Source organism: Oncorhynchus kisutch, linkage group LG24 (genome assembly GCF_002021735.2).
Source record: "Oncorhynchus kisutch isolate 150728-3 linkage group LG24, Okis_V2, whole genome shotgun sequence".
Taxonomy (NCBI): domain Eukaryota; kingdom Metazoa; phylum Chordata; class Actinopteri; order Salmoniformes; family Salmonidae; genus Oncorhynchus; species Oncorhynchus kisutch.
Window position 1 is genome coordinate 8,398,565 of NC_034197.2, and position 18,034 is coordinate 8,416,598.

Sequence of the window (18,034 nt, forward strand, 5' to 3'; positions counted from 1 at the left end):
AAACTTTTGGCCACGACTGTACTTTGCTCAGTTCATCTTTCCCTCGATCCTGACTAGTCAACTAGTCCCTGCCGCTAAAAAACATCCCCACAGCATGCTGTTGCTGCCACCATTCTTCACCATCGGTTTCCTCCAGGCGTGATGCTTGTTTCTCATGGTCAGACTCCTTTCTGTGCCTTTTGGCAAACTCCAAGTGGGCTGTCATGTGCCTTTCAGGAGTGGCTTCCATCTGCCCACTCTACCAATAAAGGCCTGATCTGGTAGAGTGCTGCAGAGATGGTTGTCCTTCTGGAAGGTTCTCTCATCTCTACAGAGGAACTTTGGAGCTTTGTCAGTGACCATTGGGTTCTTAGCCACCTCCCTGACCAGCTCTTGGAAGAGTCTTTGTGGTTCCAAACATCTTCCATTTATGAATGATGGAGGCAGCTGTGTTCTTGGAGCCATTTGATGCTGCAGACATTTTTTGGTACCCTGGGCCTCAACACAATCCTGTCTCGGAGCTCTAAAGACAATTCCTTCGACCTCATGGCTTGGTTTTTGCTCTGACATGCACTGTCAACTGTGGGACCTTATATAGACAGGTGTGTGCCTTTCCAAATAATGTCCAATCAATTGAATTTACCACAGGTGGACTCCAATCAAGTTGTAGAAACATCAAGATGATCAATGGAAACCGGATGCACCTGAGCTCCATTTTGAGTCTCTAAGAGACTCAAAGTCTGAATATGTAAATAAACTATTAGTTTATGTAAATAAACTATTTCTATATTTAAAAAATGTAAATAAATTTTAAAAAATGAATTGTGCACACATTGCTTTGTCATTATTGGGTATTGTGTGTAGATTGATAAATATTTTATTTAATTAAGCCATTTTAGAATAAGGCTGTTACATAACAAAAAGGGGAAGGGGTCTGAATACTGAGTTTTATTTAACCTTTATTTAATGCAGTGTGTGTATGCAGGGCACATTTTGTAAAAGAGACCTAGGTCTCAATGTCTTCCCTGTTAAAAGTAAAGTTTAAATAAAAAATGTTAGGATGAATACTTCTGCCAGATGCCTTTTATAAAGTGTTTGGCTTATAGACCATTGCGCTACATTTTTCCCCATTTGAAGATCATTCATAAAGCCTACAAAAAATGTCAAGACTACAATGCTACTTCCTGGTAACTAGCTACGCGTTGTAGTGTTATGGTTGCCACAAATTTAATGAGCTCCCTAAATTAAAAGTTAAATGGCCTCAATTTATCCACTTCTTCCATGTCTGCATTATGGTTGCTAATATAGGTCCAGAGTTGGCGATGTGTCATGGCTGTTAGCTTTGTGTTGTGGCTGCTAACACTGTGTATTCCTAACAGTGTCAGAAGAGAGGATGGAGAGCAGCCCTGGTCCCTCAACTTCCTCTGGCTCCAGACCTGAGACCGATCCCAGAGGACTCAGCAACACTTCCAGCACGCCCCGTACAGGTACACATACACACACCGAGGAACACGCATGCAACACTCGCACAAACACACTCACTCAGCTTAGGCTATCGCACGCAGACTCAAGCACGTACTGGGAAAGGCAAGGCATGCACACACTCCATGTTGACCGTCTCCCACTTTGACCATCTCCCATGGCTTTGCTCCTTACAGGCGTCCAGTGTATTCCCCAGAGGGCCGCTCTGTTGAAGTCTATGTTAAACTTTTTAAAGAAAGCAATCCAGGACCCTGCCTTCTCTGATGGCATCCGCCACGGTGAGTGATCTATGATAACTACGCTCTATAAAATGCATGATCAATGGAGATTCTCTAGACTTAGGCATCCTGCAGCTATTATTAAACTTTTGAAAGGCGATATCCCAAGTATAAATACAGTGAAGTACACACTAAAGGGTAAAAAACATAATGTTTTGGGCAAAATAATGTTCTTTTGACAACGGCAAACTTCAAGGAGCTGGTCTGATGGAAATCAGTGATGTCTTTAGCCTCCCCCTTGCTTGAGACTCAATAGAGAACAAAAGAGCAAAGGTCCATATGCTACTTATCATTTTATCTATAAATGGTCTGCCACAACAAGTGAAAAACGATACACATTTTACGTTTCCTCTGTAAAAGCCATTTGCCCGACGACGCGCTCATGGACAACGAGTCATTTCATACAAGCGCATTTGTTTTCTGTATTTCCGCCTCTCCTCGATTTACGTTTGACCTTTTTCAAAAGTAGGCATAGAGAGGACAGAGGAGTGGGCTAAATCTGTTGAGAATCTCCCATGGGCTCAGGAGTGCACACTACACAGAATCTAGCTAGCAAGCTAATCAATCTACAGCTGGTGTTAGCAATGCGAACAAAGCCTATACAACTACCTCACCAGTCACTTCTATTTCAAGTCCTGTGGTTTGTATCGATATCGAGGAAACCTAGCTAGCTTTTGTTGACTGATAGTCGAGGTAACTAACAACAAAAATATCAGGAATAGTGACAAACCACTCACGTTTGAAATAATCAGTCCGCATTAATTGCTGTTTACAGTAAAGTACTCTAGTAGTTCCGTAATGCTTTTCCAAATCCTTAATCCATCCACACTATTTAACTTGGTTAAACTGCCACATGTGTAAAACCCAGATAGCCTACTAGCCCCAAGTGGAGTTAGTAGCTAATTTGAATATCCAAGTGTGAGCAGATTCCATTGACTGAGCTGGCAAATCAGCTGTTGACTGGTATACGCCCACACCATTCTGTTTCCTGACAGGCCTAGCAGGGGAACAGAATCCCCTTAACATCCTTAATTATATTTTCTTTTTTTTCTTTTTTGAAGGAAATGTATTTCATTCATATTGTAGTCAATTATAGGTCATATTTCTGGAACTCTGGCCAGCTACTTTAAGCTATCTGGGGTAACTGGCCCTATATGATCATTGTAAGTATTTTACCATACACTCTTATCCAGAGCAACTTACAGGAGCAATTAGGGTTCAGTGCCATGGTCAAGGGCACATTGACAGATTTTTCAGCTCGGGGATTTGAACCAGTGACCGGTTACTGGCTCAACGCTCTTAAACGCTAGGCTACCTGCCACCCTTAAGGGTTAAGGGGTTCTAATGCTGATAGTAGGAAATGGTGCTTCAACAAATTGAAGTGGAAGACTATTCATAACCATGAAGGCCATATCTGAATACAGTGCTTTCAGAAAGTGGGATTAATTGATTTTTGAGAAATAAATCATTTGTTTTTTATTTTTTATAACTTTTTTTATAAACTTATCTTGATTAGATAAATATTTCGCACCCCTGAGTCAAAACATTTTTGAAAAACCATTGGCAATGATTACAGCTATGAATCTTTTGGGTTAAGTCTCTAAGAGCTCAGCCAACTCTTTATAAACTTTTGGAAAAAATGTACTTTTTCACAGTAAACAAATTAACTGACTTTCAGTATGCTTATAGGGAAGGGCACTAAACATGTGCGTCACTTACACAAATGACTGATAATTGGCTGAAATAAATTGATATTAAGAAGATTGGGAGCGGTTTTGTTATAGTTCAGTTAAATTTGTGTGATTATTGATCTGCTGCTGAAAAAAATTGTTATGACTTCTGCTATATCGTGGATCGAGAATGGCCTGTCTAGCAGAACAGTGGGTGTTCTTTAATGGAAGTATCTCCAACATAATCCAGGTAGTTGGGCGTTCCCCACGGCAGCTGTCTAGGCCTTACTTTTTCAAACTTTACTAATGACCTGGCACTGAGTAAAGCCTTTGTCTATGTTTGCTAATGATTCAGCATTATACACGTCAGCTACAACAAGTGAAATCACTGTGATGCTTAAAAAAAGAGCTGCAGTCAGTGTTAGAATGGGTTGCAAGTAATAAGCTAGTCTGAAATATTTCAAAAACGAAAAGCATTTTATTTGGGACTTCATTCACAAAACCCTAAACCTCAAATAAATATTTTAATGAATACTGTGGAAGTTGAGGTCCCTAAGCTGCTTGCTGTAACTCTGAATTGTAAAACATATTGATGCCAAGGTAGCTAAGATAAGGATAGGGCTGTCTGTAATAAAGCTCTGCTCTGCTTTCTTGACATCGCTATCAGCAAAAATGGTCCTTCTGGCCCTTGTTTTCTCACATCTGGATGACTGCCCAGTCCTATGGTCAAGTGCCACAGAGAGGGACATGGGTAAATTACAGTGGGCCCAGAGCAGAACTGCTGGCCATTAACCTGTTGCGACGAGCAATCCCGTATTCGAGAGCGCAATTATAGCCTCAAGCTCATTACCATAACGCAACGTTAACTATTCATGAAAATCGCAAATGAAATAAATATATTGGCTCACAAGCTTAGCCTTTTGTTAACAACACTGTCATCTCAGATTTAAAAAAAAAATGCTTTTCAACCATAGCTACACAAGCATTTGTGTAAAAGTATTGATAGCTAGCATAGCATTAAGCCTAGCATTCAGCAGGCAACATTTTCACAAAAACAAGAAAAGCATTCAAATAAAATAATTTACCTTTGAAGAACTTCGGATGTTTTCAATGAGGAGACTCTGTTAGATAGCAAATGTTCAGTTTTTCCAAAAATATTATTTGTGTAGGAGAAATCGCTCCGTTTTGTTCATCACGTTTGACTAAGAAAAAAACCTGAAAATTCAGTCATTACAACAGCAAACTTTTTCCCAAATTAACTCCATAATATCGACAGAAACATGGCAAACGTTGTTTAGAATCAATCCTCAAGGTGTTTTTCACATCTATTCGATGATAAATCACTCGTGGCAGTTTGGTTTCTCCTCTGAACAAAATGGAAAAATGCACGCACCTGGAGATTACGCAATAGTTTCGACGGAGGACACCGAGCGGACACCTGGTAAATGTAGTCTCTTATGGTCAATTTTCCAATGATATGCCTACAAATACGTCACAATGCTGCAGACACCTTGGGGAAACGACAGAAAGTGTAGGCTCATTCCTTGCGCATTCACAGCCATATAAGGAGACATTGGAACACAGCGCATTCAAAATCTGTCTCACTTCCTGTATGAAATTTCATCTTGGTTTCGCCTGTAGCATTAGTTCTGTGGCACTCACAGACAATATCTTTTGGAAAAGTCAGTGTTTTCTTTCCAAAGCTGTCAATTATATGCATAGTCAAGCATCTTTTCGTGACAAAATATTGCGCTTAAAACGGGCACGTTTTTTTATAAATATAAACGCAACATGTAAAGTGTTGGTCCCATGTTTCATGAGCTGAAATAAAAAATCTGAGAAATGTTCTATTCAAAGCTGATTTTGCACAAATTTGTTTATATCCGTTAGTGAGCATTACTCCTTAGCCAATATAATCCATCCACCTGACAGGTGTGGCACATCAACAAGCTGATTAAACAGCAGTGTAAGTATACAGGTGCACCTTGTGCTCGGGACAATAAAAGGCCACCCTAAAATGTGCACTTTTGTCATACAACACAATGCCACAGATGTCTCAAGTTTTGAAGGGGTGTGTAGTTGGCATGCTGACTGCAGGAATGTCCACCAGAGCAATGAGTATTTCTATCTGTAATAAAGCCCTTTTGTGGGGAGAAACTCATTCTGATTGGCTGGGCCAAGCTCCCCAGTGGGTGGGTCTGGCCCACCCATGGCTGCACCCCTGCCAAGTCATCTGAAAACCATAGATTAAGGCCTTATTTCAATTGACTGATTTCCTTGTATGAACTGTAACTCAGTAAAATCTTTGAAATTGTTGCGTTTTTATATTTTGTTCAGTATAATTGCCTTAATCTTGTTTGCACCCCAGGGAGAGTAGCTGCTACCTTGGCAGCAGGTACAAATACACCTGTATGGTAGAATATATATTTAAAAAATATTTATTCAAACCCTGTCAAGTTCTTTGTTGATCAATGATAGACAGCCATTTTCATGTCTTGCCATATTTACAAGCCCATTTCAGTCAAAACTGTAACGAGGCCTCTCGGGAACATTCAATTATGTCTTTTTTTTAAAGCAACTCCGGTGTAGATTTGGCCTTGTGTTTTCGGTTATTTTCCTGCTGAAAGGGGAGTTTGTCTCCCAGTGTCTGTTGGAAGCAGACTAAACAAGGTTTTCGTCTAGGATTTTTATTGTGCTTAGCTGTATTGTTTCTGGGGATTTTTCAACAACAAAAAAGTTTCCTTGCCGTTGACAAGCAGTAACATGATTCAGCCACCATGCTTGAAAATATAAAGTGGTACTCAGTGATGTGCTGTTTGATTTGCCCCAAACATAATGCTTTGTATTCAGGACGAAAAGTTTATTTCTTTGCCACATTTTTTGCAGTGCCTTGTTGCGAACAGGATGTGTGTTTTGGAATATTTTTTTCTGTGCCGGTGTCCTCCTTTTTACTCTCTTTTTAGGTTAGTATTTTGGAGTAACTACAGGGTTGTTGATCCTTCCTTAGGAGAACTATCACAGCCATTAACTGTTTTTTAAATCACCATTGGCGTCATGGTGAAATCCCTGAGCGGTTTCCTTCCTCTCCGGCAACCGAGTTGGGAAGGATGCCTGTATCTTTGTCGTCACTTGTGTATTGATATAACATCCAAAGCCTAATTTAGTAACTTCACCACACTCAAAGGGATATTCAGTTTCTGCTTTTTAGTTTTTTGCATATCTATCAATCGGTGCCCTTCTTTGGAAGCCATTGGAAATCCTCCCTGGTTTTTGTGGTTGAATCTGTGCTTGAATTTCACTATTCGATTAAGAGACCGTAAAGATAATTTTGTGTGTGGGGTACAGAGCTTGGGTGTTCATTTTTAAAAACATGTTATTGAACACAGATTGAGTCCATGCAACTTATGTGATTTTTACGCTTAAGCTTAATTAGGCTTGCCATAACAAAGGGATTGACTCAAGACATTTCTGCTTTCATTTTTAAATAATTTCTTATAATTTCAAAAAATTAAAATTGATTGTATGAATACCCCCTGGACAGCCTGACTAACCGTCCTGTCTCTGTATGGCCTCTATTCTCCAGTCATGGACGGGTCCTTGCCTACCTCACTCAAGCACATCATCAGTAATGCCGAGTACTATGGACCTTCTCTCTTCCTACTGGGTGAGTACTCAGTTCACACGTTCTTCAGTGATATTCGGTTTAGAGGTCTACCGATTAATCGGCATGGCCCATTTAATTAGGGCCGATTTCACATTTTCATAACAATCGGTAATCGTCATTTTTGGATGCTGATTATGGTCGATTACATTGCACTCCAAGAGGAGACTGCATGGCAGGCTGACCACCTGTTTCACGAGTGCAGCAAGGAGCCAAGGTAAGTTGCTAGCTAGCATTAAACTTATCTTTAAAAAAACAATCAATCTTAACATAATCACTAGTTAACTGCACATGGTTTATATTACTAGTTTAACTAGCTTGTCCTGCATTGCATATAATCAATGTGGTGCCTGAATATTTATCATCGAATCACAGACTACTTTGCCAAACGGGGGATGATTTAACAAAAGTGCATTTGTGAAAAAAGCGCAATCGTTGCACAAATGTACCAAACCATAAACATCAATGCCTTTTCTTAAAATCAATACAAGTTTTGAAGGAGCGTGCACAAGTATATATTTTTTTTAAACCTGCATATTTAGTTAAGAGATTCACGTTAGCAGGCAATATTAACCAGGGAAATTGTGTCACTTCTCTTGCGTTCAGTGCAAGCAGAGTCATGGTATATGCAACAGTTTGGGCCGCCTGGCACGTTGCGAACTGTGTTTCTTCCTAACAAAGACCGTAATTAATTTGCCAGAATTTTACATAATTATAACATAACATTGAAGGTTGTGCAATGTAACAGCAATATTTAGACTTAGGGTTGCCACCCGTTCAATAAAATACGGAACGGTTACGTATTTCACTGAAAGAATAAACGTTTTGTTTCCGGATTTGACCATATTAATGACCAAAGGCTCGTATTTCTGTGTGTTTATTATAATTAAGTCTGATTTTGATATTTGATAGAGCAGTCTGACTGAGCGGTGGTAGGCAGCAGCATGCTCGTAAGCATTCATTGAAACAGCACTTTACTGCGTTTGCGAGCAGCTCTTAGCCATGCTTGAAGCACAGCGCTGTTTATGACTTCAAGCCTATCAACTCCCGAGATTAGGCTTGCATTACTAAAGTGCCTATAAGAACATCCAATAGTCAAAGGTATATGAAATACAAATGGTATAAGAGAGAAATTGTAATATTATTCCTTTAACTACAAGCTAAAACTTCTTACTTGGGAATATTGAAGACTCATGTTAAAAGGAACCACCAGATTTCATATGTTCTGAGCAAGGAACTTAAATGTTAGCCTCTTTTTTTTTTTTTACATGGCACATATTGCACTTTTACTTTCTTCTCCAACACGGTTTTTGCATTATTTAAACCAAATTGAACATGTTTCATGATGCATTTGAGACGAAGTTGATTTTATTTATGTATTATATTAAGTTAAAATAAAAATGTTCATTCAGTATTGTTGTAATTATCATTATTCCATATATAAATAAAATTGACCGATTTAATCGGTATCTGCTTTTTTGGGCATCCAGTAATCGGTATCGGCGTTGAAAAATCATAATTGGTCGACCTCTACTTTGTTTTAGATGTATTAGACTCCATAGTATGCTTACTAATTTCACTTGAGACAATTCTCCAAAGTCCATCAAATCATATGCCATTTTGATGTTAAGCAAAAAGGAATGGTGTAAATTGTCTGTCAGTTTTTGGTCTGATTTTAAAACGATCTGTCTCCTCTCTCCTCCACAGCAACGGAGGTGGTGACAGTGTTTGTGTTCCAGGAGCCGTCTCTGCTCTCCTCCCTGCAGGATAACGGTCTGACTGATGTCATGCTGCATGCCCTGCTCATCAAAGACGTGAGTCTCACAGCACTCCCTCCCCTCTCGGCTCACCCCGCTTTCAGACACTAGTGGCAAAAACCCTTTCTGCAAGTGAAGGTGTTAATATAATGTTTCTCCCCCTCCTGTATTTGGAAGAATTTAAACCAATCTAAACAGATCACTGTCCAACATTTTTCTGGTTGGCTGGATGAAAGCGGAACATGTCAACAGGAGTGTAGAAAATAGAGCAGTGCAGAAAAGGAACTCAAAACGGAATAGGAACGTCCACTCTCCATGGTCTTCAATGCAGGTTCGCGTTGATAATTGCGGGGAGCGTTTTTTGCCGCTAGTGTCTGAATGCAGGGTCACTCTCTCTCCCTCATTTTGATTGCTCACCGGATCCCCCCCTCATTTCCTCTCATTGCTCCCTCCTGTCCACCCCTCTTCTACACATGTTTAAATGTCAATTTTTTTTTTAGAGCAGGGTCATGCATTAACAGCAGTCCAGCCAGTGCGCCTACATTAGCTAGTCTTCAGTGTTGTCTGTAAGTACATGGAGTAGCCAGCCAGGGAATTCCTGTCCGGGGGTTTGATGAACTAGCTCTATTCTGGTGGCCTCTGGTACATTCTAATGTATTGATTCCATCCAAAATACACAGCTAAATTATTGAATACTCTTAACGACTTTACCTCCCAGACTGGTAAAATTAGTTGTGGTATTGAGTAGGAAGACGTGACTATGCAATTAAAATGACTGAAAATGAATGAATTCAGTGTATTATTGGCCTATATGATCAGGTCTATTTTCTAAGTACGATAATATTTTTTAACATTAAACCGGTCTTATGAGATTCAAATCATATTTACAGTTTTACTGCAAGATATGAATTGCCACAATTGTTTGTTCTTTCAAATTCTGTATTTTATTGGCTCTGCTGCTGTGGACACTTAGGGTAAGAGCCAGTAACCGAAAGGTTGTTAGATGGATTCCCCGAGCTGACAAGGTAAAAATCTGTCGTTCTGTCCCCGAACAAGGCAGTTAACTCATTGTTCCTAGGCCGTCATTGTAAATAAGAATTTGTTCTTAACTGACTTGCCTAATTAAATAAGGAAATTTATGTAATTTTGTAATTTGGGTGCACTGTCCCTTTAACAGTTTTCACTGTCAATCAGTCGTTGTGGGTGTGATTGTCAAGGGAGGGTGACGGATATAATGAGGCAGGTGTTAAATATGGGCTTTGCTACACAGAAGGAAGCAGTTGACTACTCCATTGTCTACATTTTAATCAAATCAGTAGGTTTTATCAATATATTTAATACCGTATAAGTATCTTTTATAACTTTCAATCTGTTTTAATTCATATTATGGAATGAGGCTCTGTCTCCAGTACCTAGTGTTCCTGCAGTGATCTTCATTGAATGTTTTCCTAAATTATCTGCAGATAATCGCCAATAAGCAATAGTAGCCCACCAGTATGCAAATTTAGGGAGCCAAATGAACGGCTCTCATCAATGCGATTCGGTTATTTTCAAAAAGAGCTGTTCGTTCGCAAACAACCCAACCCATCAGTAGGCTACACTGACGAGTCACTTGCGCGGTCCCTGTCAAGTTTCGACATGTGCTTCAAATTAGAGGTCGGCCGATTATGATTTTTCAACACCAATACCGATTATTGGAGGACAAAAAAAAAGCAGATGCCAATTTTTTTTAATATATGTCTTTTTTTTGTAATGACAATTACAACAATACTGAATGAACAATTATTTTAACTTAATATAATACATCAATAAATAATGAAACATGTTCAATTTGGTTTAAATAATGCAAAACAAAGTGTTGGAGAAGAAAGTAAAAGTGCAATATGTGCTATGTAAGAAAGCTAATGTTTCAGTTCCTTGCTCAGAACATGAGAACATATGAAAGCTGGTGGTTCCTTTTAACATGAGTCTTCAATATTCCCAGGTAAGAAGTTTTATGTTGTAATTATTATAGGAATTATAGGACTATTTCTCTCTACCATTTGTATTTCATTAACCTTTGACTATTGGATGTTCTTATAGGCACTTTAGTATTGCCAGTATAACAGTATAGCTTCCGTCCCTCTCCTCGCTCCTCCCTGGGCTCGAACCAGGAACACAACGACAACAGCCACCCTCGAAGCAGCGTTACCCATGCAGAGCAAGGGGAACAACCACTCCAAGTCTCAGAGCGAGTGATGTTTGAAACGCTATTAGCGCGCACCCGGCTAACTAGCTAGCCATTTCACATCGGTTACACGAGCCTAATCTCGGGAGTTGATAGGCTTGAAGTCATAAACAGCGCAATGCTTAACACACAATGAAGAGCTGCTGGCAAAACACACGAAAGTGCTGTTTGAATGAATGCTTACGAGCCTGCTTCTGCCTACCACCGCTCAGTCAGACTGCTCTATCAAATCATAGACTTAGTTATAACAACACACACAAATACGAGCCTTAGGTCATTAATATGGTCGAATCTGGAAAATATAATCTCGAAAACAAGACGTTTATTCTTTCAGTGAAATACGGAACCGTTTCGTATTTTATCTAAGGGGTGGCATCCATTAGTCTAAATATTCCTGTTACATTGCACAACTTTCAATGTTATGTCATAATTACGTAACATTCTGGCAAATTAGGCGGCCAAACTGTTGCATATACACTTACTCTGAACGCAAGAGAAGTGACACAATTTCACCTGGTTAATATTGCCTGCTAACCTGGATTTCTTTTAGCTAAATATGCAGGTTTAAAAATACATAATTCTGTGTATTGATTTTAAGAAAGGCATTGATGTTCATGGTTAGGTACACATTGGAGCAACGATACGCACCGCATCGATTATATGCAACGCAGGACACGCTAGATAATCTAGTAATATCATCAACCATGTGTAGTTAACTAGTGATTATGATTGAATATTTATGTTTAATGCTAGCTAGCAACTTACCGTGGCTTACAGCATTCACGTAACAGGCACTCTCCTCATGGAGTGCAATGAGAGGCAGGTGGTTAGCGCGTTGGACTAGTTAACTGTAAGGTTGCAAGATTGAATCCCCTGAGCTGACACGGTGAAAATCTGCCGTTCTGCCCCTGAACGAGGCAGTTAACCCACCGTTCCAAGGCCATTGAAAATAACAATGTGTTTTTAACTGTCTTGCCTAGTTAAATAAGGATTAAATGAAGGTGTAAAAAAATAAAATTTTACGGCCAAATCAGTGTCCAAAAATACAATTGGTATGAAAACCTGAAATCGGCCCTAATTAATCGGCCATTCCGATCAATCGGTCGACCTCTACTTCAAATCCTAGGAAAATACAAATGAGATCTTGAATTTACTTGTCCCGATTTAATGCCGTGGAAGCATAACTACATTGTATTTATGAATAGCAAAGGGATATAGGAGATAGACTTTATTCTGTCAGTTCGACATATTTTTTAAACTTGTCAGCCAGCTGTTCGGTCGTCAATCAAAGCACAGTAAATAGCCTATGAACCTGTATTCCATGGCTGGCTATTTAGGCATATGAAACATGTGAAAGAAAATAAAAGAATGCGCAACAAAACAATAATTGGGCCTAAGTGGATTTCACCTCATTGTTAACACTTAGTGCCTTTTAAGAAAGTATTCACACCCCTTGACTGAATTTAAAATTGATTACGTTTAGATTTTGTGATACTGGCTTGCGCACAATACCCCATAATGTCAAAATGGAATTGTTAAAAACAAGAAATGCATATTAATAAAAAATGAAAGGCTAATTAATGTATTGTCAAGTATTCAACCCATTTGTTTAGCCTAAATCAGTTCTGTAGTAAAAGTGTGCCTAAGTCATGTAATAACTTGCATGGACTCACTCTGTGTGCAATAATAGTGTTGAACATGATTTCTGAATGACTACCTCTGTACCTCACACGTACAATGATCCTTAAGGTCCCTCAGTTGAGCAATACATTTCAACCACAAAGACCAGGAAGGTTTTCCAATGCCTTACAAAGGAGGACACCGATTGGCAGACCTATTTTTGTTTTTTTTAAAGCAGACATTGAATATCCCCTTGAGCATGGTGCAGTTATTAATTACACTGTCACTCCAAAGATACAGATGTCCTTCCAGTTGCTCAAGTGGAAGGAAATGAGCCCAATATTGACTTTAAAACATTTAGTTTAATGGCTGTTATGGGAGAATTGAGGATGGGTCAACATTGTAGTTACTCCATAATACTAACCTAAATGACAGAATGAAAAGTAGAAGGCCTGTACAGAATACATTTTTTCCAAAACATGCATCCTGTTTGAATCAAAGCACTGTTGAAATTTTTTATTTATTTAAATGTGGCAGGGAAATGTGCTTTATCCTGAATACAAAGTGTTATGTTTGGGGCACAAACAACAGGTCACTGAGTACCACTATATATGTTTTCAATCATGGTGGTGGCTGCATCATGTTATGGGTATGCTTGTCTTCGGCAAGGACAATTTTTTTTTTTTTTTTTTTTTTTTTAAAGAAACGGAATAGAGCTAAGCACAGGCAAAAACCTAGAGGAAAACCTGGTCATCTGCTTTCCAACAGTCGCTGGAAGACAAATTCACATTTCAGCAGGACAATAACCTAATTAATCAATAAGGCACAAGGGGGTGTGGTATATGGCCAAAATACCACGGCTAAGGACTGTTCTTCGGCGTGACGCAAAGCGGAGCCCTTATGGACTTACCCATAAAGACTCACATCTGTAATCACTGCCAAAGGAGATTCTAACGTGTTGACTCAGGGTTGTGAGTACTTAATGTAAGTGAGATTTCTTCATCAATAGATTTTCAAAAATGTCTTACCCTGTTTTTGGGGTGTTGTGTGTAAATGGGTGAGAGGATTTAAAAATAAAAATAAATCCATTTGGAATTAAGTCTAAAACCACAATGCGCAATAAGTCAAGGGCTATGAATAGTTTCTGAAGGCACTGTACATTACATGGTGTGTAAATTCACTCAGGAGACTCAACATGCTCTCCCTCCGTGAAAGAAATTCAACAGCAGCCAACCACAGCGCACAAAAATAACACATGTATAGAGAGGCGGGACAGACAGCAGACTGACAAACCAGCAGTGTTTCCCTGTCGACGCTCGCTTTGTGACTGACGGGCACCTGTCCTATCAATAGATCACTAGAAGATGAATATCGTTCATTCTAGCGGGATAAGGCAATAGACTTTTCTTCACATAGTCCTCCCTCTCCAACTTCACTCATTCCTCTCTTCTTCATCTCCTCCTTTCTGCCACACAGCATTACATGAAACGGTCATTCTCCCTCATTGGTTTCACCTCTCCTCCCTCACTCTTCCCTCCTGTTCCCCCCCCCACTCCTGATTGCCTTTACGTTTTGATTCCCTGCGCCTTCCCCTACCCTCCTTCCCAGTCCCTCTCCTCCTAGTTGTTCCCTACCCCTCGCCACTCTGTCTCTCACTCTCTCCCTCCCCTTTTTCTCTCTCTTTCTCCCTTTTCTCTCTCTCACAGTCTCTCTCTCTGCAGGTCCCGGCCACCCGGGAGGTGCTTGGTTCTCTCCCTAACGTGTTCAGTGCCCTGTGCCTGAACGCGCGAGGCCTGCACTCCTTCGTCCAATGCCAGCCTTTTGAGCGCCTCTTCAAGGTGCTTCTGTCACCTGACTACCTGCCTGCCATGAGACGACGCCGCAGCTCTGACCCTCTGGGTGAGTGTAGGGGATGTGGGTGTGTTTTAGGAATCTATTATGGTGACTTTTTGAGAGGACTCTGTGAACTTAAAGGAACACTATTCACTGTTGAAAAAACAGGTGTGTGTGTGTTCAAGTTATGTTGTATGGTGACACATTACACTGTTGATTCAGATGAGATTGTCTGTCTGTATGTAACCGTTCTAATGTGTGTGTTTCTACAGGAGACACGGCATCCAACCTGGGCAGTGCTGTGGATGAACTGATGAGACACCAACCCACTCTGAAGACTGACGCCACTACTGCCATCATCAAGGTGGGTTCACAATCTGAAATGATCAGCAGCGTTGATCAGGGATGGGCGCGAGTACTCAATTTGAGCTTAAGTACCAACAGACTTTCAAACTCTCTGATGTTTATTGTATGTCAAGTGCAATGAAAATGGGTTCATGACCAACTGTTGGCTTACCGCTCACTTTTTTGCCTTCAGCCCCATTTCACGGTACTCGAGTTCTCAAAATGATTTTCGTGGATACTCCGACACAGAAACTCTTAAATGTCCTACTCTACCATTGATCATGTCTAGACTAGTTTTACCTCACAATATGACTTCATCAGGAAAAACTGAACTCTTGTTGCAGCTTTTAACTAGGGCCCAGAGTTTAACAGTTTCAGGACACGAATAAACCTAGGACCCCGATCATTCAGATTGACCATGTTAACTGCATAGTAAACTAACCTGGATCAGTGTGATCTGAACAGGAACAATTCATTATTAGGCCCTAGAGTTTTTCACGGTATAGTAAATGAACACCTGCTTGTCTTCTCCCAGTTACTGGAGGAGATCTGTAACCTGGGCCGAGCCCCGGAGTACATCTGTCAGAAGCCCTCTATCCAGAAGACTGATGGCACCGTGACCGCGCCCCCGGCACGCTCTTCCCACGCCGCCGAGGAGGCCTCCAGCGAAGACGAGGAGGAGGAGGAGGCGCTCCATACCTTCACCCAGCAGCAGGGGGAGCCAGAGAGCAACAGACAGTCAGTGCCAGTTGAACTGTATGACATACTAAATCAGAGATGTGATTTCTCCTGATCAATTCAGGATTTATTGCTCCTCTGATATTTAATTTTTTCCTCTATATTCAATCATGTTTTACATTTCACATTTTGTTACATGTGTTTGCGTTGGGGAGTTGGAATGCTGATGGTGTTTTTCCTATAGGGTTGTTGGCACCGAAGAGAGGATACCCATTCCTCTGATGGATTACATTCTCAATGTGGTATGTGGTGTCGAAGTTCTTTCCCATTCTTTCACCTACAATTAAAAAGCACACTTAAATCAAGTCCCTTTTCCACTAAACAAAACTTGTCAATGAAGCAATTCTAGTCTCTCAAATCATATTATGAGATTGTTTCCCTTGTGAGTGTTCAAAATAAATCTGCACATTGGTACTAGGTTTGAAACAAAATAATCACTTTTGGGAGCATATTTATTATTATTATTTTTTTATACTAGTGTGTAGACTCTTGTTTTCTACTATTGTCTAATCAAGCACTTTTTGTTCATATACTGTACCATACCATGAGTCTTCCCTGGTTTCCCCTCTCAGATGAAGTTTGTGGAGTCCATCCTGAGTAACAACACGACCGACGACCACTGTCAGGAGTTTGTCAACCAGAAGGGTCTCCTGCCCCTGGTCTCCATCCTGGGTCTACCCAATCTGCCCATTGACTTCCCAACATCAGCTGCCTGCCAGGCTGTAGCCGGGGTCTGCAAGTCCATACTGGTGAGACCTGATTATGGGGATATGACATGGGTTGTTGTTTTAGTTGGTTGTTGTCTTCTACATTTTTTTTATTTGACCGGTATTACCAGCTATGTTTGCTGAAGGTAGAAAATCCTAGGAAATGTTATTTAATTAACACAAGCTCCAATTGTGTGTCAATTAATTGACTCCAATCAAAAACAAAAGCGGTTGAAAAGTGGTAGAATTGCCCTTTTAAAGTGTTGGCCAAGAGGTTCGGACCTCTTGCGTAATGGTGAAGTTGTTGGCTAAACAGTTGCTGGACCCGGGTTTGAGTCCCGGTCAGGGCTACACCCCGAGTTTGCTACCACATATGTCAATGATTAAACTGAGTCCGTTGGAGAGGATCAGCTTCAGCAAAGTGAGGTGTCGAATCACTGATCTACAGATAGTATTCCCTGCCAAATAGGCTTTGTACAATTAACAACCAGACATTGATTGATAGATTGCAGACAGCTTGTGTCAATTTAAGTAACATTCCAAAGGATTTTTTTTAAACCTCCAGCAAACTTAGTGGATAATGTTGGAAATAGCAGTATTTCAAAAATAAAACTCTACCAAAACAATTGGCACTAGATATGGGGGTATGAGCCCTACCAGGGTCTGAGAGTCCACACTGGTGAGACTGGGAGCGTGGGGATATGATTTCATTGAATTTGTTAATGACTGCGCTCAAGCAGAGCTGAACAACTATAGACACTTAAGAAAAGAGAATATGAACTTACATGTTACATTGATCTTTCATTGTGATTAAGGTCCTATGTTCCTTAGGTTCCCTTTGACACTGCTATATTGTGACCATAGTCCAGGCTCCTTGGGGCATCCCAGACCTGTGCTGGTCTTCAATCTCTGACCCCTGTGTGTGGTGCTGCTGTGTTGTGACTAAACTCCAGGGTGACCTATTAAATGTAACCAACTTCAGTCTCTGATCCCTGTGACTGTGCTGTATTGATACTGAAGCGCCGTGTGTTGTCCCGTGGTCCCCAGACCCTGTCTCATGAGCCCAAGGTGCTCCAGGAAGGGCTGTGTCAGCTGGACAGCATCCTGTCGGCCCTCGAGCCGCTCCACCGCCCCATCGAGGTCCCCGGGGGCTCTGTGCTCCTCCGAGAGCTCGCCACCGCTGGTCACGTGACCGACGCCACGCTGTCGGCCCGCGCCACGCCCCTGCTACACGCGCTCACCGCTGCGCACGCCTATATCCTGATGTTCGTGCACACCTGCAGGGTAGGACAGGTAAGAAGCCTGGGAACCAATCAGCAATGCTCTCTCTCACACATACGCACACGCACGCATGCATGCATACATACATACATACAGTTGATGTCGGAAGTTTACATAGAGTTTTTCACAATTCCTGACATTTGATCCTAGTAAAAATTCCCTGTCTTGTGTCAGTTAGGATCACTACTTTACTTTAAGAATGTGAAATGTCAGAGTAATAGTACAGTGATTTATTTCAGCTTTTATTTCTTTCATCACATTCCCAGTGAGTCAGAATTTTACATACACTTAATTAGTATTTGAAGATGTCAGCCATATATAACCAACCAACTGTTGACATATTGCAGCCTTGTCTGTGGATTTCAAAATAACCATGTCTGTGGTTTTTATGTAATTTTTGGGATGCTTTGTTGGTGCTTAATAGTGGTGCGTGCATTAACCGTCCCGTCTCTTTTC

At 40.7% G+C, this 18,034-nt stretch overlaps 1 protein-coding gene across 24 annotated transcripts in view; it reads left to right on the forward strand.

Moving 5' to 3' along the window:
* LOC109869549 (E3 ubiquitin-protein ligase HUWE1) overlaps window positions 1-18,034 on the forward strand; it is a 79,731-nt gene that overhangs the window by 16,806 nt on the left and 44,891 nt on the right. For 20 of the 24 annotated variants that reach the window (XM_031804159.1, XM_031804171.1, XM_031804155.1 and 17 more), the window contains 10 exons: window positions 1,359-1,466; window positions 1,638-1,739; window positions 6,993-7,073; window positions 8,778-8,884; window positions 14,381-14,573; window positions 14,780-14,871; window positions 15,388-15,608; window positions 15,775-15,832; window positions 16,163-16,339; window positions 17,345-17,590. In XM_031804159.1, the coding sequence (XP_031660019.1) occupies window positions 1,359-1,466; window positions 1,638-1,739; window positions 6,993-7,073; window positions 8,778-8,884; window positions 14,381-14,573; window positions 14,780-14,871; window positions 15,388-15,608; window positions 15,775-15,832; window positions 16,163-16,339; window positions 17,345-17,590 (1,385 nt within the window). The remainder of the gene's footprint in view (window positions 1-1,358; window positions 1,467-1,637; window positions 1,740-6,992; window positions 7,074-8,777; window positions 8,885-14,380; window positions 14,574-14,779; window positions 14,872-15,387; window positions 15,609-15,774; window positions 15,833-16,162; window positions 16,340-17,344; window positions 17,591-18,034) is intronic. The other 4 variants (XM_031804164.1, XM_031804172.1, XM_031804161.1 and 1 more) reach the window with 3 other exon arrangements.